General features: G+C 48.5%; 1 protein-coding gene across 7 annotated transcripts in view; it reads right to left on the reverse strand.

Annotated features, from left to right (window-relative positions):
- L3MBTL1 (L3MBTL histone methyl-lysine binding protein 1) overlaps window positions 1-15,094 on the reverse strand; it is a 43,636-nt gene extending 28,542 nt beyond the window's left edge. For 2 of the 7 annotated variants that reach the window (XM_032142259.2, XM_032142255.2), the window contains exons 1-4: window positions 7,730-8,286; window positions 7,346-7,496; window positions 7,090-7,213; window positions 6,327-6,411 (exon numbers count right to left, since the gene is read on the reverse strand). In XM_032142259.2, coding sequence (XP_031998150.1) covers window positions 6,327-6,411; window positions 7,090-7,213; window positions 7,346-7,496; window positions 7,730-7,961 — 592 coding nt within the window. In that variant the 5' untranslated portion in view covers window positions 7,962-8,286. Of the gene's footprint in view, window positions 1-6,326; window positions 6,412-7,089; window positions 7,214-7,345; window positions 7,497-7,729; window positions 8,288-8,444; window positions 8,669-8,866; window positions 9,013-15,050 lie in introns of those variants that run through there. The other 5 variants (XM_032142258.2, XM_032142257.2, XM_032754007.1 and 2 more) reach the window with 4 other exon arrangements.
- Between the last annotated feature and the right edge of the window lie 7,641 nt (window positions 15,095-22,735).

Genomic DNA, 22,735 nt, shown 5'->3' on the forward strand with positions numbered 1-22,735 from the left:
GGCTAATTTTTGTATTCTTAGTAGAGATGGGGTTTCACCATGTTGGCCAGGATGGTCTCAATCTCCTGACCTCGTGATCCACCCGCCTCGGCCTCCCAAAGTGCAGGGATTATAGGCGTGAGCCACTGCACCCAGCCTCTTTCTGTATCTTAGAGGTAAAATCTCAAGGAATAAAATGTTAAGTGGCAACACTGGGGGCTCCGAAACCTCATGCTGTGCTCAGAGGAACAGTGTGAAGAAAATCTCTTATGATATTTAGGATATCTGTTCTTTTGCTCATCTTAGGGCACAGAGCTACTTTGAAATTATGTTAAATGGAGTATCAATGAAAATAAAGTTTACTATAAATAAAAAATGGGAGCCAGGTACAGTGGTATATGCCTGCAGTCCCAGCTACTCAGAAGGCTGAGGCAGGAGGATCACTTGCACTCAGGAGTTTAAGGCCAGTCTGGGCAACACAGTAAGACCCTGTCTCTAAAAATAATGATAAAAAATAAAATAACTAAAAGGGGGTATTATGAACTTTATGCCCTTTTGATGAATTCCTTTCTTAATCACCTAGTCTCATGCCTACCTCTACACACTAGTGAAATTGCTCTCTTCAGTTACTAAGGTCAAAATCCAATGACCTATTCTTATTCTTCAACTCTTGATCTTCATGTGCTGCCAACTACCCATTCCATCTTGGCATTTCTTTCTTACCACACTCTCTTAGCTCTATTCTTCTTCCTCCTCCTGCCTCAACCCTGATCCTCAATGATGCAAACCTAGAAACCAACACAGTACTTCCCTCCCATCTTCTTTCCTTTCTCATTCCCTCGGGAAGCTTCTTCAGGATACTTTCAGTTACTTCAATACAGATAATTCAAAAATTAATGGTTCTGGCCGGGCGCGGTGGCTCACGCTTGTAATCCCAGCACTTTGGGAGGCCGAGGCGGGCGGATCACGAGGTCAGGAGATCGAGACCACGGTGAAACCCTGTCTCTACTAAAAATACAAAAAATTAGCCGGGCGTAGTGGCGGGCGCCTGTAGTCCCAGCTACTTGGAGAGGCTGAGGCAGGAGAATGGCGTGAACCCGGGAGGCGGAGCTTGCAGTGAGCCGAGATCGCGCCACTGCACTCCAGCCTGGGCGACAGAGCGAGACTGTCTCAAAAAAAAAAAAAAAATTAATGGTTCTAGTCAGACCTTTCACTACAACGTCTACAGAAAATGTAAAGGGAAGAATAGAATGCCAAGATTCAAGAAGAACCAATTAATTACAAGCAGTCATCAGGGTACCACTATGTGCTGGGTCTTTTTGCTTTCAATTTGCTACAGAGATATTTGTATGTTTGCCTCTCCTATAGAGCATGGTTAGCCAATTCATAATCAGTTCATTTTAAGACACTGAAAGTTTAACCAAGAGCCTGACATTTATATTTAACATGTGTCTTATAGGGATCTACGCCTGGGAACACCAAATTGAAGAGGCTGGACTCCAAAATGTTATAGTCTATTGTTTACCTGGTGTCAGCCATTAAAATTGCCTTTGGTTTCTAGGAAGTATAAATGGACCCCTTTTGAAAATGTAATGAAAGCCATGGACAATTCACATAAACAAGTCACAGAATTTTGCATGTAAACTTAGATTAAGGACCACAGTTAAGTAAGTGCTGCTTTAAGTAGCATACTGATCCATGTCTGGTATTGAATTACACACTCAGATTCTCAACTTGTTCACCAACTCCATATGGCAGTCCTCGTATTTCAATATAAAATCTGTTTGTTAAACCCAATTTAAAAATGGGCAAGGATCTGAATAGACATTTCTCCAAAGAAAATATATAAATGGCAAATAAGCACATGAAAACATGCTAACATCATTAGCCATCAGGGAAATGCAAATCAAAACCACAATGAGATACCACTTGATAACCTCTAGAATGACCATAATTAAAAAGATAATAACAAGCATTGGTGAAGATGGGGATAAACTGGAATCCTCATATACTGCTGGTGGGAATGTAAAATGGTGCAGACACTTTGAAAAACAGTGTGACAGTTCCTCAAAAGGCTAAACATGGAGTTACCATATGGCTGAACAATTCCGCCCCTAAGTATATACCCAAGAAAAATGAGTCCATATGTCCACACAAAAACTTGTATACAAATGTTCATACTGGCATTATTCATAATAGCGCAAAAGTAGAAGCAATCCATATGTCCATCAACTGATGAATAAACAAAGTGTGGTATGCCCATACAATGGAATATTATTCAGCAATAAAATGAAGCACATCCAGCCTAAAATATGTAAACCTTGAAAACATTGTGCTAAGAGCCAGGCATACAAAACCACAATATATAATTCCATTTATATGAAATGTCCAAAATAGGCAAATCTGGTATATAGAAAGCAGACTGCTGGTGGCCTTTAGGGGGAATGATGGCTAATAGATAACAGGACTTCTTTTGGGAGTGATGGAAATGTTTTTAAAATTTATTGTGGTGATGGTTACAGAACTCTGTGAATACACCAAAAAAAACCCCCACCGAATTGTACACTTCAAAGGGATGAATTGTATGGTGTGTGAATTATATCTCAATAAAGCTATTAAGAACTGGTACCTTATAAAAATGTATGGAAAAAGCACAAAATCATTAAAAAATTGACAAATTGGGCACCATCAAAACGAACTTTCTGCTCCTTAAAAGACACCATTTAGAAAAAAAAAAACAAAAACAAGAGCAGGGTGCCTGTAGTCCCAGTTACTCAGAAGGCTGAAGTAGAGGGATCCCTTGAGCCCAGGAGTTTGAGGCTACAATGTGCTAAGACTGCATTGTGAATCGCTACTGTACTCCAGTCTGGGCAATACAACAAGACCTCATCTTTTTCTTTTTCTTTTTTTTTTTTTTTTGGAGACCGAATTTCACTCCTGTTGCCTAGGCTGGAGTGCAATGGCACAATCTCGACTCGCTGCAACCTCTGCCTCCCAGGTTCAAGCGATTCTCCTGCCTCAGACTCCCGAGTAGCTGGGATTTTAGGCATGCGCCGCCATGCCTGGCTAATTTTGTATTTTTAGTAGAGATGGGGTTTCTCCACGTTGGTCAGGCTGCTCTCGAACTCCCAACCTTGATCCGCCCTCTTCGGCCTCCCAAAGTGCTGGGATTACAGGAGTGAGCCACTGTGCCCAGCCTTTTTTTTTTTTTTTTTTTTGAGTCAGGGTTTCTTTCTGTCACACAGGGTGGAGTGCAGTGGTGCACTCTTGGCTCACTGCAACCTCTGCCTCCTGGGTTCAAGTGATTCTCCAGCCTCGGTCTCCCAAGTAATTGGGACCACAGATGCTCACCACCATGCCCAGCTAATATCTGTATTTTTTGCAGAGACAGGGTTTCACCATGTTGCCCGGGCTGGTCTCGAATTCCTGAGCTCAAGTGATCCACCCACCTCAGCCTCCCAAAGTGCTGGGATTACAGGGACCATGCCTAGCCTTAAAGTCTATTCTCTTTTTTCTTTTTTCCCCGAGACAGACTCTTGCTCTGTTGTCCATGGAGTGCAGTGGCACGATCTTGGCTCACTGCAACCTCCTCCTCCCGGGTTCAAGCAACTATCCTGCCTCAGCCTCCCGAGTAGCTGAGATTACAGGCGCGAGCCACCATGCCTGGCTATTTTTTTTTTTTTTTTTTGTATTTTTAGTAGAGATGGGGTTTCACCATGTTGGCCAGGCTGGTCTCAAACTCCTGACCTCATGATCCGCCCGCCTCGGCCTCCCAAAGTGCTAGGATTACAGGCATGAGCCACTGTGCCCGGCCTTAAAGTGTATTATTTATCATACCTTTATTGTAGGTATGGATAGGAAAAAACACAGTATCTATAGGGTTCAGTACTATCCATGGTTTCAAGTGTCCACTGGGGTTCTTAGAATGTATTCCCTGCAGATAAAAGGGGACTACTATAACTGTTAACACAGTCAGAACATCTATTAATGACTAAGTAAGTTGTAGAAACTTGCAATGGTGTGTTAGAAAATCATTCACAAAATATGGTTATCGAAAAGGAGAAGATCTATGAGAGAGAAGGCCCAAATGGGCACAAGTCATATGTTTTTAACTCTTAAACTACCAGAGCACTCCGTCAGCACTAGGTATGTCAGGTCTGTGGGACGTGAATTGAATAGCTGGCCATCAAACTGCCAAATAGAATATAGATCAAACATAGATTCTTCCCACATACAAGAAACTCAAGCAATCCCAACCCCCATTCCTACCCCCCAGATTCTTTTGTCAGAAGACTGAAAATGAGTAGGAAACATTTCAGTCATAGATGCAAACTTCTGTCTACTGATACAGTTTCTTTCCTTGGGAAAAAAAAAAAAGGCATTGGGGGAAAATGTCACACTAATATTCACAGTTGAGACAGTGAGTAGTATGCTTCAAAAGATAACTTTGTACTGGTCAACAGGACCCAGCTAAAAGAATGTTGATTTATGAATCTATTTATCTGAGTAAGATAGAGGAGTTGAGCCCACAGAGTTAAGACACTGCTTCTTTCCTCTGCATAAGTCTTAAGAGGCCATAAACCAAAGCGAGCTAAACCTTTGCCTTCTGATATGAACACCATGGGTGAGACATAATAGTGAAGTTCTGGTTTGGCTACAATGGGCAGAATTGGAAGAAGCACTATAAAAAGTTCAGAGCCCTGGGTGCAGATTGGGCTCCTCCAGCTGGCACTGGATCCATCGAGGCAGGATAATGTCCTAAGAAATGACCTCATCTGTCTGGTTCTCTGTGGGACGGGAAAGACAGTGACTGAGGCAACTAAGCCATAGTCCAAGAGAAACCATCAACATACAAATCATCCATTCAATCCATTCATCCACTGAACAAACACTGATTGAGAACCTATTCCATACCAGGCTCTAGCTAAGCACCAGGGATAAAATGATTAATAAAACAGATACAAGAACCAAGTACAATGGTACATGCCTATAATCTCTGCTACTCAGGAGGCTGGGGCAGGAGGATCCCTTGAGACCAGGAGTCCCAAGCTGTAGTGTGTCTGTGAATAGCTCTACACGCCAGCTTGGGCAATAGAGTGAAACTCTGTCTCTTAAATTAAGAATAAAAAAAAAAAAAAAAAAGGCTGCGTGCCTTGGCTCACTCCTGTAATCCCACCACTTGGGAGGCTGAGGTGGGCAGATAACCTGAGGTAAGAGTTCGAGACCAGCCTGGCCAACATGGTGAAACCCTGTCTCTATTAATACAAAAATTAGCCAGGTGTGGTGGCATGTGTCTGTAGTCCCAGCTACTCAGGAGACTGAGGCAGGAGAATTGCTGGAACCCAAGAGGTGGAGGTTGCAATGAGCCAAGATGGCGCTACTGCACTCTAGCCTGGGCAACAGAGTGAAACTCCGTCTCAAAGGAAAAAAAAAAAAAAGAGGGCCAGGCGTGGTACCTCACACCTGTAATCCCAGAACTTTGGGAAACCTAGGCAGGAGGACTGCTTGAGCCCAGCAGTTCGAGACCAGCCTGAGCAACAAAGTAAGATCCCCATCTCTATAAAAAAATTTTAAAAATTAGCCATGCAAGGTGACATGCACCTGTGGTCCCAGCTACTCAGGAGGTTGAAGTGGAAGACTGCTTGAGACTAGGCTTCAGTGAGCTGTGTTTGCACCACTGTACTCCAGCCTGGGCAACAGAGCAAGACCTTGTCACCCTCCAAAAATTTTAATTTAAAAAATTTAAAAAATAAAAAAAAAACCAGATACTGTCCTTGTGTTGACGGTTTTGAGGGCAGAAGAGAGACATTAAACCAACTGCTACACAGTATCTATGTGATTACAAGTATGCTACTTAGCTACAGTTGACGGTTGTCACGTGGGAATGTGGAGATGGTAATAGAGAAGGCCTGAAGGTTAGAGAAATGAATGACCTCTGCTCCATTTTTCTTAGAATCAAAGAGTGAGAATAGGGTTCCAAACAGAAATGTTAGACCAATGACCAGGGCAGACCTGCCCCACCACTAAAGAGAAGCAATGACATGTGGTGCCAGTAAAAGTTACTAATGTCTTCAAAAATTGAGCCAAGATCTCCCTGACACTGGGGCCTAGTCATAACTGGATAATAGAGGATAAACAAACACATAATATAACCCCCAAGAAAACACATACACTAATACACAAACCCAAAATAGTCTCTCACTGTCTCTCTCTCTTTCACACACACTAACTCATGCTCATTTATGCATGTACAACCTACCATCACAATCATAACCCACACTCTCAGCCTCACACCTCCAAAGGTATATACACACCTCACACGAATATATACACACAGGCCACCGTACCAGGCTGGCTGCTGCTCCACTCCTCACTCTCTGGGGTGCTAGCGGTGGGTTGTCCCTCTGGGTCCTTTCTTTCTTCTTGCTTCTCCTGTAGAAGGCAAGCCTGATCCCAGCTTCTTCTCCTCATGGTTTGGGATGAAGCCCTAGGGTCTGATCCTGGCCCCTACCTGGCTCTCTGGCCATGTGGTGTTCTGCCCCAAACAGGCAGAATTTCTTCTAGGCCGCCAGCAGGAGTGCAGCTCCAGCAGACATCCCCCTATCACTTGAGCACAGACTCACATGAGCATGCACATCCTAATTAAACAGCCTGACTACAACTCTCTTTATTATCTGGTAGAGAAACTGAGTACACAAAAACTTCCTCTGTGATGCTCTTACACACCCAGTAGAATTCATGCTCTGCCCCTTCCAGCTTCTGCAGCTAGAGCCCTGGGTGTTCCCTGGCCTTTGGCCTAGGCACTGGACTCCAGTGATGGAGTTTTCCAGCTGCCTGCACATGTACTTTGGGTGCTAGTTCACGTGACTATGTCTTAACCTTGACACTAAACTGAGTTGGGAGCTCTGGAAAATCAAGAGAGTGATTAATTCATTTCCCTTCAACCAGGTATAGGACCTGACTCAGGATGGGACCCCAAAACATGATGAGTGCGTCATTATGTGTGTCTTCTCTGGCCCAGCTCCATAATCTGGATTGATGGGAGGGGACAGTGGGAATTGAGGCATAGGCTATAGCTTCCCCCTCCCTTCCCCACTGCCCTCTTCCTACCATGGCCTCTGGCTCCGACTCCTCCTCTGATGGGCTCTGGTATTCCCTGCGCTTCCTCTTCTTCATGGGTTTGAGGAGCTCAGAAGCGCTGGTGGAGCCTGAGGAGTTCTCCACTATGACTGACCTGAGGAAGGGCTGGCCTTAGGGAAAGAATCACCCGCCCTGCACCACCCAGCCCCTCTCCTAACCCCTGAACAGGAATGAGGCTTTGGGGGCTGAAGGTAGAGCAAGTAGGGCTGCGACCTCCTCCCCTTACCGCTCCTGGAACAGCTGAGGGCAGCCATCATTAGAGGAACCAAGATCTGGACCCGCGGCTTGGTGAGGCCCGCACGCCTGGCACTGACAGGTGCTATCATCCTCTGGGGGGTCCTGATTGGGATCTTCTGGAGGATTCTGGGGGTGGTCCTCTGCGGGGGCCAAATGGGCCTCAGGCCTCCCTCCCCATCACAGCCACACTCAGGCTCCGCCCACGCCCCCTCAGGCCCTGCCTCCGCCTCGGTCCATCTCCGCATCGGATGGACTCCTCCAGCCTTCTCCACCCCAGGACCACCCCAAGCCCCGCCCCCGAACCTTCTGGGGCTCAAGCCTCGCCCCACCCTGCACAGCGCCCAGCTCAGGGCCTGGGGAGCGGGGCTCCTACCCGCCTGTCGGGGGCCCGCCTCGCCATCTCCCGCCGGGGCCCCGCCATCTTCGTATTCGGTCACGCCTTCCTGCCGCAGCTCGGGGCTCGGGGGCTGCTCCACTCCCGCCACGTTCAGCGGCTTGTACTCGCTTATCCGGAACTGGAGCGCGGGAGGGTCTGAGGATTGCGACTCCCGTACGGGCCCTTGACCCACCTCGGAGTCGGTGCCATGGCCCTCTTGTCGCCTCATGCCAGCTCACGCCCTCAGCAGGCCTCAAGACTACACGCCAGGGCGCCTCACTCCAAGATATACCAGCCAAACCCTCACTCCAGGCTACGCCCCCAAGCACCTGCGGGGTCCAGTCCCAGGGTGCCCTACTCTAAGCCACTCCCCCAGGCTCCCACAGGCCCAGTCCCACGGTACCCCACTCTAAGCCACGCCCCCAAACTACCACAGGCCCAGTCAGGGTGCCCCAGTCTAGGCCACGCCCCCAGACACCCACAGGCCCAGTCCCAGAGTGCCTCACTCCAAGCCACGCCCCCATAGTCCCCAGGGCCTAGGAGTGCTTCAACTCAAGCCACGCCCCGAGAGTCCCTCACTCAAAGCCCACCCCTAGGGCCCATCATCTGGGCCAGCTTCTCCCACTTCCGCCTCAGGTCCGGCCTCCGGGCCCGCAAGCCCCGCCCTATGGCTGTGGTTTACGAGGCTTAGCCAATCCCCACAGACACTGACCCGCAGGCCGCCCCCTGGGGGCGGGACCGCAGCCTCTGTCCATTCCAGAAGCCGCACTGTGCTGGTGCTGGAGCTGGCCGGCCCGGCGCTAAGCTGCGGCAGGACGGTGGCAGAAACTGGTTCGCAGCCGGCCACTTGCTCCGGGGCACCCACATGGATTGGCTCCCGGGGAAAGCAAGACACATCCAGGGCACTGCTGGGCAGGCCGAGAGTGGCCGAACTGGCTGTAAACAGATACACAAATAGACACGACACAGGTGAGTCTAGTGGCCCTACCTCAATCCGGCCATGCATGTGTAGGCATGTGAAGGAAGGCAGGTGGAGGAGAGTGAAAACGGTCATCCCCTCTCCAGGATCCATACTTGCTTGAGCAGGTACAGAGATGCTCTTCCTTCCTAGACTCCTACCCTAGCTTGACTCACCTGGAATGATGAAGGCAGTTGCGGGCAGGTGAGGACCAGAACCGGGGCTGTCTCTGGCCACCAAGTGCACGCTGACCTCCCCTGTGGAAGGCCCCTTCAGTGTCCTCAGCATCTCCATTTCAGCATGCCCCTCCATCCTGGCAGGCCTACAAGCCAAACATAGCCCCCCAGGGTGATCAGGTGGGGACCTTTGTTACAGCAGCAATGGAGATGTGAAGGGATGGGGCTTCTTTGAGAAGCTAGCCACCTTCAAACCCGTAACCTGCAGAGAAAGGCCTCAGTCCTGTGGGGAGTAGGGTGTCTTCATAGGCCAGCATCAGGTCTGGCTCCTGTTCTGGCCAGGCCCCGCACCTCCCCAGTCTCTGTAAGGATGGTAAGGATGGGTAGGGTGGCATGTGTGGAGGGTACTTTGTAAACTGTGATGTACAAAACTGACTCTGGGGAGCATGACTCAGGTCAAGATTCTGTCTGGCCAGTTGTCTCCAGGACATAGCCCAGGCCACATCCAAACTCACCTTTTTCTTGACCCCACCTCTATCCCCACTGGAATCACTCCCTCCTCCCTCTGGGGATTCAGAGACCTCAAGTACCAGGTTTTCCTTCACCCATACAGGGTTCATCTTCCTGGGAGGTGGGATCTTTCCTGATCATGTTCTTTTATGGCCCTGTCCACCACTCCCTCCAACCCCAAGCACAGGGTGGGCACTCAAACATCTGCTGAACAAATGTATGCATCTGAAGAGCAAAGACATAGTGTACGAAAACACAGTCAAGTCAGTACGTGATTTTGTTTTAATAACGCAAAGGCAGTAGAAGCATTTCACAGAGTCCATTCAACAGGTAAAGACATAAAGAAAAAGACCTAGAGATACAAAGAATATATTTAATATCTATTTCCTCAGCACCTAAAATGTACTGACCACTGTCCTACTTGCCTTACCAGCACTGTCCAGTAGAATTTTCTGTGATAATGAGAATGTTCAATACTTAAACTGTCCAACACAGTAGCCACTAGCCACATGTGGCTACTGAGCACTTGAAATGGGCTACTATGACTGAGGGACCAAATTTTTTATTTTATTTAATTTTAATTAAATTTAAATAGTGACCAGAAGGTAGGTACAGTGGTACATGCCTGTAGTCCCAAGTTCTCTGGAGACTGACACGGGAGGATGGCTTGAGCCCAGGGGTTTGAGGCTAGCCTGGGCAACATAGCGAGACCCTGTCTCTGACAATAAATAAGTAAATAAATAGCGACAGTAGCCATGACTATTGTATTGGACAGCACAGCCTTAGACGTATTAAAATTGGCCTGTCAGTGCTACCTCCAAAACACACTGAAGGTCTAACCACTTCTGTCCATCTCCATTGCTGCCATGTTAGTCCCAGCCAACATCAGCTCTCTTTGGACTTCTGAAATTACCTTCTAACCCATCTCCCTGCTTCCTTTCCTGCACCCCTACAGTCTACTCTCCAGTAAGAAAAAGCTTTAAAAACATAAACCAAATCACATAATTTCCCTATCTAAATTCTTCAATGGCTCTCTATTGCCCTTACAGTAAAATCAAAGTGCTTTGCCCTAGAAAATCTGACCTCTGCTTTTCCCTCTGGCCTCATCCTCCACCACTCTTCCCCTGTTCTCTCCACTCAACAGACTCTGGTTTCCTTCTATTGCTTGACCAACATTCCCACTCACAGCCTTTGCCCTTGCTGTTCCCTCCCCCTGGAACGCCCTTCCCCAAGCTCTCTGCTTGACTGGCTCCTTCCCATCCTCCAGGCCTCAACTCAATAGTCACCTCCTCAGAAGAGGTCTTTCTTTTTTTTTTTTTTTTGAGACGGAGTCTTGCTCTGTTGCCCAGGCTAGAGTGCAGTGGTGCCATCTCGGCTGACTGCAACCTCTGCCTCCCAGGTTCAAGCAATTCTCCTACCTCAGCCTCCTGACTAGGTGGGATTACAGGCACATACCACATAGCCTGGCTATTTTTTGAATTTTTAGTAGAGACGGGGTTTCACCATGTTGCCAGGCTGGTCTGGAACTCCTGACCTCAGGTGATCCGCCCACCTCGGCCTCCCAAAGTGCTGGGTTTATAGGCGTGAGCCATCGAGTCCGGCCTGACCAAGGAATTTAAAGCAGCAGCACACCCCTCACCCCATCCCACCACTATCTGTCTCATTACTATTATATATTTCTTTCTTTCTCGTCCTTCGTTATAATCAATAGTGATCTTTATTTATTTATGTGTTTGATCAGTCATCTCCACATAAATGCTGACTGTCTGTCTTGTTCATTGCTGTATCCCCGACACTTAGTACCTGGCACATAGTAGGTGCTTAATAAGTCCTTGTGTTGGATTTCAGTAACTTGAACTTGTTAATAAAAAACAGTGTATGGGGCCAGCTTGGTGGCATGTGCCTGTAATCCCAGCTACTGGGGAGGCTGAGGCAGGAGAATCGCTTGAACCCGGGAGGTGGAGGGTGGAGGCTGCAGTGAGCCGAGATCGTCCCACTGTACTCCAGCCTGGGAGACAGAGCAAGACTCCATCTCAAAAACCAAAACCAAAACCAAAAACAAAAAAACACTGTATGGGCCCAATGCAGCGGCCCACACCTGTAATCCCAGTACTTTGGAGGCTGAGGTGGGAGGACTGCTTGAGCCCAAGAGTTCGAGACCAGCCTAGGCAACACAGGGAGACCCTGTCTCTATAAAAAATTTAAAAAATAGGCCGGGTGCGGTGGCTCACGCTTGTAATCCCAGCACTTTGGGAGGCCGAGGCGGGCAGATCACAAGGTCAGGAGATCGAGACCACGGTGAAACCCTGTCTCTACTAAAAATACAAAAAAATTAGCCGGGCGTGGTGGCGGGCGCCTGTGGTCCCAGCTACTCGGAGAGGCTGAGGCAGGAGAATGGCGTGAACCCGGGAAGCGGAGCTTGCAGTGAGCCGAGATTGCGCCACTGCACTCCAGCCTGGATGACAGAGCGAGACTCCGTCTCAGAAAAAAAAAATAAATAAATAAAAATAAAAAAATAAGCCAGGTGTTGCAGTATATGCTTGTAGTCCCAGCTACTCCAGAGGCTGAGGCAGGAGGATTGCTTGAGCCTGGGAGGTCAAGGCTGCAGTGAGCCATGATCTCACCACTGTACTCCAGTCTAGGTGACAGAGCAAGACCCTGTCTCTAAAGAAAAAAAAAAATTAGCTGGGCGTAGTGGCTCACACCTCTAATCCCAGCACTTTGGGAAGCCGAGGCAGGTAGATCACCTGAGGTCAGGAGTTCAAGACCAGTCTGGCCAACATGGTGAAACCCCATTGCTACTAAAAACACAAAAAAATAAAAAAAATAGCCAGGTGTGGTGGCAGGCGCCTGTAATCCCAGCTATTTGGGAGGCTAAGGCAGGAGAATTGCTTGAACCCAGGAGGTGGAGGTTGCGGTAAGCCAAGATCATGCCACTGCACTCCAGCCTGGGCAACAGAATAAGACTCCACCTCAAAAAAAAAAAAAAAAATTATAAAACATAATTCCCTGAATTTCAATTCCAATTTGCTTTGCACAGCTGAAGTACTTGTACTATTTTAAATACCTTTAAATAGAGTTAGGCCAGACGTGGTGGCTCACACTTGTAATCCCAGCACTTTGGGAGGCCAAGGTGGGTGGATTGCTTTGAGCTCAGGAGTTGGAGACCAGCCCGGGCAACATGGTGAAACTCCATCTCTACAAAAAGTACAAAAGTTAGCCAGGCAGGCCAGGCGTGGTGGCTCACGCCTGTAATCCCAACACTTTGGGAGGCCAATCAGTTGAGGCCAGGAGTTCAAAACCAGCCTGGGCAACATGTTGAAACTCCATCTCTACCAAAAATACAAAAATGTAGCTGGGCATGGGGGCACACGCCTGTTATCCCAGCTACTGGGGAGGCTGAGGCAGGAGAATCCCTTGAACCCAGGAGGTGGAGGTTGCAGTGAGCCAAGATCGCGCCACTGCACTCCAGCCTGAGTGACAAAATGAGACCTTGTCTCAATAAATAAATAAATAAATAAATAAATAAATAAATAATCTTTTTATTTGAAATATTGGCAGTTAAGAGTGAATGTGGTTACTTCTGAAAGAATTTCACTCTGTGTCAAACCCTGTCACATCTCAGGTCTATTGAAGAAGCTGGATTTGAAGACTGCATTTCTGTTTGGGTTGGCTGCCTCTTTTCCAGCAAGCATGGGAGGACCAAGTAGGTGTCACCACCATTCTGTGCTCTGGGGTTACAGTCACAAACATGACAAAATGCTCTCATGAAGCTTATATTCTGGAGATAATGGATGAGGTTGGGGCTGGAGGTATAAATTTGAAGACCAGCATGTGTAGATGGCATTTAAAACCACAGAACTGGGGCGAGGTCTGGTGGCTCATGCCTGTAATCCTAGCACTTTGGGAGGCCAAGGTGGGAGGATCACTTGAGCCCAGGAGTTTGAGACCAGCATGGCCAACATAGTGAGGCCTCAGCCTCAACAAAAGATTTTAAAAATTAGCTGAACATGGTGGTGCACCCCTGTGGTCCCAGCTACTGGGGAGGCCGAGGCGGGAGGGTTGCTTGAGCCTGGGAGGTAAAGGCTGCAGTGAGCTGTGATCACACCACTACACTTGAGCCTGGGCAACACAGCAAGACCCTGTCAGAGAGAAAGGGGAGGGGAGGGGAGAGGAGGAAGGAAGGAAGGAGAGAGAGAGAAAGAAAGAAAAAAAAAGAAAAAGAAAACCACATAACTGAGTATAAAGAAAAAAGTGAGAACTTCGGAGCACACCCACATTTATAGGTTGGGAACAGGAAACGGGTCTAGCAAAAGGGACTGAGAAGGAGTCTGCCATGAAGTAAGAGGGGACTCAGAAGAGTCTGGGTTTCTGGTGGACACTGAAGAAAGTTTTCAGCCTTCTGCCGTCAGCCTCTCTTGGAACTGCTCCGAGCCCAGGGAGCTACCCTACTTGAACGCTCTCCTAGAAGCCGCCAGCCAATGACGAGTTGCTATGAGGTGTAAAGACCCCACCCCCTTGCCTTACTTTGGAACACCTCTGCAGGGCCATTTCAGTTCCAGAGCTTCCATTAGGTCAGGCTGAGGCCTCTGTTGATACTACATCAGCAGTTCAGCTTCTTCCGCCCAACCCGTCATTCCCCTACTGGTGATATTCGCAAGAGCACTCCGATAAACCTACACTCAAATCTTGCTACTGGAGTCTGTTTCCAGGGGACCCGACCTAAAACAACCATTGTAGCCCCAGCCCAGAGCCGTGCACATAGCAGATGCTCAATAAATATCTGTTGGCTGAATGTGTCCATGGGTATTTTCTCTTGATGTCTGACAAGGTTTCCTCAATCCCTTGCCTTCCAAGGCCTTGTGTACAAAAACACCCAATAAATGCCCTTACTATAGGTGTTGGGTGGGGAGTAGAGCCTTCGACAGCTACCCCGAAAACAACACACAGCAAGGCTGAGGGCCACAAACTTGGGGCCTCGGCCCCGCCCCTCGCCGCAGCTGCTTCCCGGACGCGGGAGGGTATGGAAGCGGCCCTGAGCGCAGGGTTCCAGGATCGGGACCCGCCACCAGCCTCCCGGGATTGGTACAGGCAAAGGCGGGCGGGGCGGTCACTGATCCGACAGTTCCGCAGAACGGTTACTTTTTAAAACGCTAAAATGGCGGAATTCTTTTTATTCTTTCTCTTTATGGCCAAAAAAAAACCCACCAAAAAACAAAAAAGAAAGAGAAACAAAAAAAATTCCATATTCCATTATAAAAATCGAAAATTAATGGTAGGAAAGTTTGCCAAATGACTCATTCATTTCCCAAGAAAACCAAAACCCCGCCCTCCACACCTCCTTTCCATTAATAAAAAACTCTTAATTGATTGCATATCTCCAAACACGCAGCCTCCATCCTCCTCGCCCCTCCTGATCGCAGCCCAAAGCCACGCCGCAGGGTCGGCTGGGCCTGGAGTCCCGCACCCGCCCGGTCCCCTGAGCGCTCCGCCCAGACCGCTTTCCCCGGCGTTTTCCCGAACCTCCTCCCCAGCCCGCGCCCCGCGCCGGAGGCGCTTGGAAGGAGCGAGACGCCGGGGCCGCAGACCCGAGCCCTCGCCGCTCTGGACGGAGCGGGGTGGCGCGGCGCCCAGGGGACGCAAGGTCTGAGCCCACGCATCGCTGGGTGCTTACCTGCCTGGCCAGCCGGTGGCCGCCCAGCGCCTAGCTGTGGTCCGAGCCGGGCGCCGCGCGCCTGCGCGCTCGGGGGGGCGGGTCCGCCTCCCTGCAGGACGCAGAGCGCTGGGCCCGAACGCCGGGTACATCTGCCCGGCCCAGGCGCCGGCCCAGGCTTCTGTGGCGCCCGCGCCCTCTTGCCTGCTTTCGAGGCCCTGGTTGTGCGCGCCTCATGCCCCCTCAACCTAGGACAGGTTTGCCGCACGGGCGCGGCGGGTCGAGATTTTTCCTGCCCCCGAACCCCTGCATCACAGCTAGCAGAGCGCAGCGGGGGCGCAGGGACCGCGGAGCTCGAAGAGAGAGCCTGGAGGGCTACCGAGCTGAGTGGTTAGTGACAAAAGACGAGGCTGCACCCGGGGACGCAGCCCAGCCGAGTGTCTGCTCTGTCCAACGCCTTCCCATCGATCCTGCCCTTCCCCTGGAGGGGAGCTCAGGAGCGTCAGAAAACGGCCTCAGGAAGGGTGAAGGGCACGTGCGACCGGAGAGAGGAACTCTCGTGCGGGGGCTTTGGTCCTGGCCCTGCCGGGCATAAAGAGCTACATTAGCCGCGTCTACTTTTGGGCGACCCCACTGCCACGGGCTGGGTAACATCACTATCCCCCAGGTCCTCCATTTCGACATTGGTAAAGACTATCACCCACTTGATGGCGTATGGTCGTTTTCAGTTTGGGTTCCTGTGGTGGTTTAGCAGTCACTGCTCCTCTCTGCTTCAGTTTGATCTCTTCGCCTCCACCTGATCTCTCTAATTAATCAAATCTCCTTGTTATTGGTTCTGGTAACACAAGATACCTGTCTCGCTTACACATACCGCAGCTGGCACTTCACATAGATTTGAGTAATTCAAGAGGCTAAGAGGTTTCAAGCTCCAAGAGGGTAGGAAACATTAGTTTTTGTATTCCTAGTACCTAGCCCAGAGCAGGGCACAGAGTGGGTGCTTAATAAATATCTGTTGAATGACTAAATGATGTATGGTATGCAGATGAAAACAGGGCAACTTTTGATACAGTCCACCATCCAGCCCCCTCTCCCACACCAACGATTTAATTTAATCCCTTGTTTTTACAGAAACAATGATTTAATTTAATCCCTTGATTTTACTTGGCCTTAAGTCATGGACACATGTCAGACCTCCAGGCTCCTGACTCCCTCCCAGGCCAGATGAGAAAAGGGTTCCTAATGAAATGTAGGCAAATTCTCAAATTGCTGTGATCAACAGGTTTAAATTTATGCGGAATTTAACTTATTCTGGTTGCCACGCCAACGCATTGCATGTGTTCTTCCTTGCTGCAATGTCAATTTTTAATCACATCTCATGTTATTGGGAACAGGATTGCATCAGTTAAGGATGCTGGTTGCCATAACAATGGATGCCTCTTTCTACACATTGATACATACACAACCATCCGCTCAGTTTTCTCTCATCTCAACCCAGACTGTGCTTGATCTAGATTTCAAAGGTTTATTTTAGGTATTCAGAAGATTCAAAGAAAGTGGTGAACCTACACAAACACATGGATTCTCAAAAACAAAGGCATCTTTTAGATGGTGATTAAGACAGACAAGTGGAATTTGAGCTAGCAAGACCTAGAAACAAACAATTAACATGGATGTGAGTTGCTAAGACATTATTTTTCTGCCTATTGACAGTATTTTTGTGGCTGACGCCTGTAATCCTAGCACTTTGGGAGGCTGAGGTGGGAGGATTGCTTGAGCCCAGGAGTTTGAGACCAGCCTGGGCAACATGGCAAAATCCTGTCTCTACAAAAAAAAAAAAAAAAAAAAAATTTTAGCTGGGTATGGTGGCACACAACTGTAGTTCTCCCTAGCTACTAGGGAGGCTGAGGTGAGAGGATCACTTGAGCCCAGGAGCTCAAGTCTGCAGTGAGCTATGAGTGTGCCAATGCACTCCAGTCTGGGCAACAGAGAGAAATCCTGTCTAAACAAACAATCCCCCCACCCCAGAAAAAAAAAGTATTTTTGTGGTCTTGATACCTGGCTTGTTGGCTTGCAAGCAAACAAACCAGGTAGCAAGACCACCAAATACTGGGGTGAAGAGCTGCTTCCATGTTAATACGATTTGGAGAAGTTTCTGCCTCATGAAGCCAGAGTTTCCCCTTCCAGTACCAGTCTGCCTTCAGGAGCAAGTAAGCAAGTCCAATCCTCCTCTCAAGTGATAGCCCCCTCTTCCACAAGTTCACAGCCCCCATTGTCTTCTCCATGTTAACCCCCTGCTCAAGCATGGACCCAAAATATTTTGAAATGTTGATGAGTCAAAGCACTGAGAAAACTGTTGTTTAGGCCAGGCATAGTGGCTCACACCTGTAATCCCAGCAGTTATGCCAAGGTGGGAGGATTGCTTGACGCCAGGCGTTCAAGACCAGCCTGGTCAACATAGTAATGAAACAGGAAAAGTTCCCTTGTCCCCCTCGCAGGGTGTGCGACAGCGGGGGAGTGGCTCGTGTCTTCGGTGCCCTGTAGCTCAAACCCTAGGGGGAGCATACAGATGGGCAGGTCGTGGGGAGCATGGGCTCCAACCCCACAGCAGCATCTAGGGTTGAGTATTTACAGCTCCCGAAGCCCTCGTAGGTGTGTGTTACCATGTGCTCTTCAGTTTAGCCGTCTGAGTGCTCTTCAGTTTAGCCGTCCGAAGACGGCTTGTTTTAATCAGCTCAGTTAGACCCTCTGCCTTATCAAAATGACAGAGAATTTTCTGTATCCTGGGTTCTTGCCCTAGTGTACCGGAAAAATAGGATTACACATAGGCTTGGAGAATGAGTGCAAGGTTTTACTGAATGGTGGAGGTTGCTCTCAGCAGATGTATGGGGAAACAGAAGGGGAATGGAGTGGGAAGTTGGTCTTCCCCTGGAGTTGCCGGGCTCTCCTTCAACCATCCTCAGCTGAATTTCCCTAGACATCCGCATCCTTCTGCAGTTGATGGCCTGTCAGCATCCATGTGTTCTTCTGATGTGTTCCTCTCGATATCCAGCCACTTGTATGTATGCCCACTAGGGTATGGGGTTTATATAGGCACAAGATGGGGGGCGTGCAGACCAGAGTGGTCTTGGAAAATGCAACATTTGGGCACAAAAACAGGAGTGCTTGTCTTCACCTAGGTCCATGGGTGGGGCCCTCGCCAGGGACCCTGCCTTTCTCTACTCAGCACTTCCCTGTCCCACTCCTGTATCAATGAGAGACCCCCTCCAGTCTCTACAAAAAATTTAAAAATTAGTTGGGTGTGATGGCATGTGCCTATAGTCCTGGCTACTTGGGAGACTGAGATGGGAGGATCGCTTGAGCCCAGGAAGTCAAGACTGCAGTGAGCTGTGATCATACCACTGCACTCCAACCTGGGCAATAGAACAAGACCCTGTACGTAAAACAAACAAACACAAGAAAACTGTTGTTTCTAAGCAGCCCACACCATTCTGTTCCTACAGTAGAGTTTCATTCACCATTGAGACTGTCTGCAGATTTTTAGGAAAATTATCAGGATGTGCCCTTTATGTATAAAAACACTTCTGGTTCCAACATCAGACTGAGCTAGTATGGAACATTTTAAAAACTTTTTTTATTTTTATCTTTTAAATATAGTTACATAAAATAGAGACAGGGTCTTCCTGTGTTGTCCAGGCTGGTCTCAAACTCCTAAGTTCAAGGGATCCTCCTGCATTGGCCTCCCAAAGTGCTGGATTACTGGCGTGAGCCACTGTGCCTGGCTGGGAACCTTTTCTAACACAAACACCAGAAAACCCTGCCTATACAAGAAAGGAAGCAAGCAAGCACACAGGGAAAGAAAGTAAATTCATTGCTGGCCGGGCACGGTGGTTCACACCTGTAATCCCAGCACTTTGGGAGGCCGAGGCAGGTGAATCACTTGAGGTCAGGAGTTTGAGACCAGCCTGGCCAACATGGTGAAACCCTGTCTCCACTAAAAATACAAAAATTAGTTGGGCGTGGTGGTACATGCCTGTAATCCCAGCTACTCGGGAGGCTGAAGCAGGAGAATTGCTTGAACCTGGGAGACGGAGGTTGCAGTGAGCCGAGATCCTGCCACTGCACTCCAGCCTAGGCGACAGGGCAAGACTCCGTCTCAAAAAAAAAAAAAAAAAAAGAGGAAATTCATTGCTGAACATGTAAGAGGAAATCCTCAGGAGTCAAAAACAAAAAGGGAACCAGAGCAATACGATGTGGCCTGATGTCTCTCTTGTCTTGGAGGTGGTTGTTGGATACAGACAGGACCCAGCTGCTAGAGATTTGGGTTTTACCACACATGCAATGATGGGAGATGGAACCTTGGGTCCGTGTGGCCCTGAGAGTTGGAACTGAAGCCCATGTATAAAGACTGGAGGGCCAGGTGTGGTGGCTCACACCTGTAATCCCAGCACTTCGAGAGGCTGAGATGGGAGGATTGCTTGAGCCCAGGAATTCGAGACCAGCTTGGGCAACAAAGTGAGACCATGTCTCTACAAAACATAAAAATATTAGCCGGGTGTGGTGACATTCCTGTGGTCCCAGCTACTTGGGAGGCTGAGGCAGGAGGATCGCTTAAGCCTCTAACGAGCCATGTTCCCCCACTGCACTCCAGCCTGGGCAACCGAGTGAGGCACTGTCTTAAGGGAAAAAAAAAGACTGGATACTCCTCCCAGACTATATATTCATTGAAGAGAGTTCTAGAAAAACTCAGTACAACAGTCCAGAGAAATAGAAAGGAAGCTTGTCTCTGCCTGGGATGCATAGAAGTGAGGATCAGGGCCAGTCAACCATGGAAAATCAAAACTGTAAGCCTACACTGTGAATGGATTTGGGAACCCTATTTGTAGATTAGATTTGTAGGGACTTGTGCTGCCCTCCTGGTATTGATAGCTTCAGCTAAGAAAGCAGTGCAAAAATTGGTCCTGGGCAAGTAATATCCATGCACAACTTCTCTGTAGAGACATCGTCACAACCCAAGCCAAATGGAATGCTCACAATAGAAAAACATGAAGTAGTCAAGGAAACTATCTGCCATATTTAACCATCAGCAGACCTAATAAACAGGAAAATTAGCACCCACAATAACTTGAGACAGTAGCATAATTTATAAAGAGATTGTAAAATAAACGTGGGCTGGGTGCAGTGGCTCTTGCCTGTAATCCTAGCACTTTTGGAGGCCAAGGCAGGAGAATCACTTGAGGCCAGGAGTTCAAGACCAGACTGGACAACATAGCAAGACCTTGTCTCTCAAGAACAAGAGCAAAAAACAAAGCAAATATGTTAAAACTATTTTAAAAGGAATGGGAATTACATGAGGATTTGGAGAAACTGGAACCCTTGTGTGCTTTTGGTGGGAATGTAAGATGCAGCTGCTATGGAAAACAAGATGAAAGGTAGTGGTGGAGGGACCTCTTACAAAGTGCCTAGAATTAATAGTCACCTTAATAGTTTTACCATATACAGAGATAAACTGATTAAAGTGACTAGTATATGTAAAAGTAGCCACTCATTTAAAAAAACTGTGGGGGTCGGCTGGGTGCGGTGGCTCACGCCTGTAATCCCAGCATTTTGGGAGGACTAGGAGGGCGGATCATGAGGTCAGGAGTTTGAGACCAGCCTGACTAACATGGTGAGACCCCGTCTCTACCAAAAATACAAAAATCAGCTGGGTGTGGTGGCGGGCACCTGTAATCACAGCTACTCAGGAGGCTGACGCAGGAGAATTGCTTGAACCCAGGAGGCAGAAGTTACAGTGAGCTGAGATAGTGCCATTGCACTCCAGCCTGGGCAACAGAGTGAGACTCCATCTAAAAAAAAAAGACTGTGGGGGCCAAGAGCTTCAGCTTCTGGCCAGGTCGGAATAACAGGGACTAGATTTACTTTTTCTACTGAAACAACCAAGACAAGGGAAATCATATAGCAAATGTTTCTCAAGACACTGGCCACCAGGCAACAGAAGACATATTCTTCTTTCTTTTGTATTTAGAGACTGTATTAGTCCATTTTCACACTGCTATGAAGACAAACCCAAGACTGGGTAATTTATTTATTTATTTATTTATTTATTTATTTATTTATTTATTTATTTATTGTTTTCTGAGATGGACTCTTGCTCTGTCACCTAGGCTGGAGTGCAGTGGCACGATCTCAGCTCAGTGCAACCTCTGCCTCCCGGTTTCAAGCAATTCTCCTGACTCAGCTTCCCGAGTAGCTGGGATTACAGGCACACACCACCACGCCTGGCTAATTTTTGTATTCTTAGTAGAGATGGGGTTTCACCATGTTAGCTAGGCTGGTCTCGACCTAGTGATCCACCCGCCTTGGCCTCCCAAAGTGTTGGGATTACAGGTGTGAGCCACCGCACCTGGCAAGACTGGGTAATTTATAAAGGAAAGAGGCTTAATTGATTCATAGTTCAGCATGGTTGGGGAAGCCTCAGGAAACTTACAATCATAGTGGAAGGCAAAGGGGAAGGAAGCAAGGCACCTTCTTCACAAGGTGTCAGGAAGGAGAAGTGCCCAGTAAAGGGGTAAGAGCCTGTTATAAAACCATCAGATCAGGCCAGGGGCAGTGGCTCACGCCTGTAATCCCAGCCCTTTGGGAGGCCGAGACGGGTGGATCACGAGGTCAGGAGCTGGAGACCATCCTGGCTAGCACGGTGAAACCCTGTCTCTACTAAGAATACAAAAAAGTTAGCCGGGCAAAGTGGCAGGCGCCTGTAGTCCCAGCTACTCGGGAGGCTGAGGAAGGAGAATGGTGTGAACCCAGGAGGCGGAACTTGCAGTGAGTCGAGATCACACCACTGCACTCCAGCCTGGGTGACAGAGTGAGACTCTGTCTCAAAAAAAAAAAAAAAAAACCATCAGATCTCATGAAAATTTACTCACTATCACAAGAACAGCATGGAGGAAACCACCCCCATGATTCAATTACCTCCCCCTCTCCCTTGACACATGGGGATTGTGGGGATAATGGGGATTACAATTTAAGATGAGATTTTGGGTGGGGGCACAGCCAAACCATGTCAGAGACAGTCTCACTTTGTTACCCAGGCTAAAGTCCAGTAGCATGATCATAGCTCACTGCAGCATTGACCTCTTGGGCTCAAGTGATCCTCCCATCTCAGCCTCCCAAGTAGCTGGGACTACAGGCATTTGCCACCACACCCAGCTATTTTGTTGTTGTTGTTGTTGTTGTTGTTTTTGAGATGGAGTCTTGCTCTGTCACCCAAGTTGAAGTGCAGTGGTACGATCTTGGCTTACTGCAACCTCTGCCTCCTGGGTTCAAGCAATTCTCTGCCTCAGCCTCCCAAGTAGCTGGGATTACAGGTGCCCGCCACCACGCCCAGCTAATTTTTGTACTTTGAGTAGAGACGGGGTTTCACCATGTTGGCCAGGCTGTTCTTGAACTCCTGACCTCATGATCCACCCACCTCAGCCTCCCAAAATGCTGGGATTACAAATGTGAGCCACTGCACCTGGCCCACGCCCTGCTATTTTTACGATTTATTTTATGTTGCCTAGGCTGGTAGAATAGAAATTCTTGAAAGATGAAAAATAATCAAGGCGATCTCCATGATTGCTAGATAAATATTCACAGCTGGGGCAATCCAGGTGGAGCCTAGCAGGCTCACTGAATTGAGGAGATGGAGCTGGAAGTCCAGTGAGGGC

The sequence above is a fragment of the Hylobates moloch genome, unplaced genomic scaffold (genome assembly GCF_009828535.3).
Source record: "Hylobates moloch isolate HMO894 unplaced genomic scaffold, HMol_V3 SCAFFOLD_21, whole genome shotgun sequence".
Taxonomy (NCBI): domain Eukaryota; kingdom Metazoa; phylum Chordata; class Mammalia; order Primates; family Hylobatidae; genus Hylobates; species Hylobates moloch.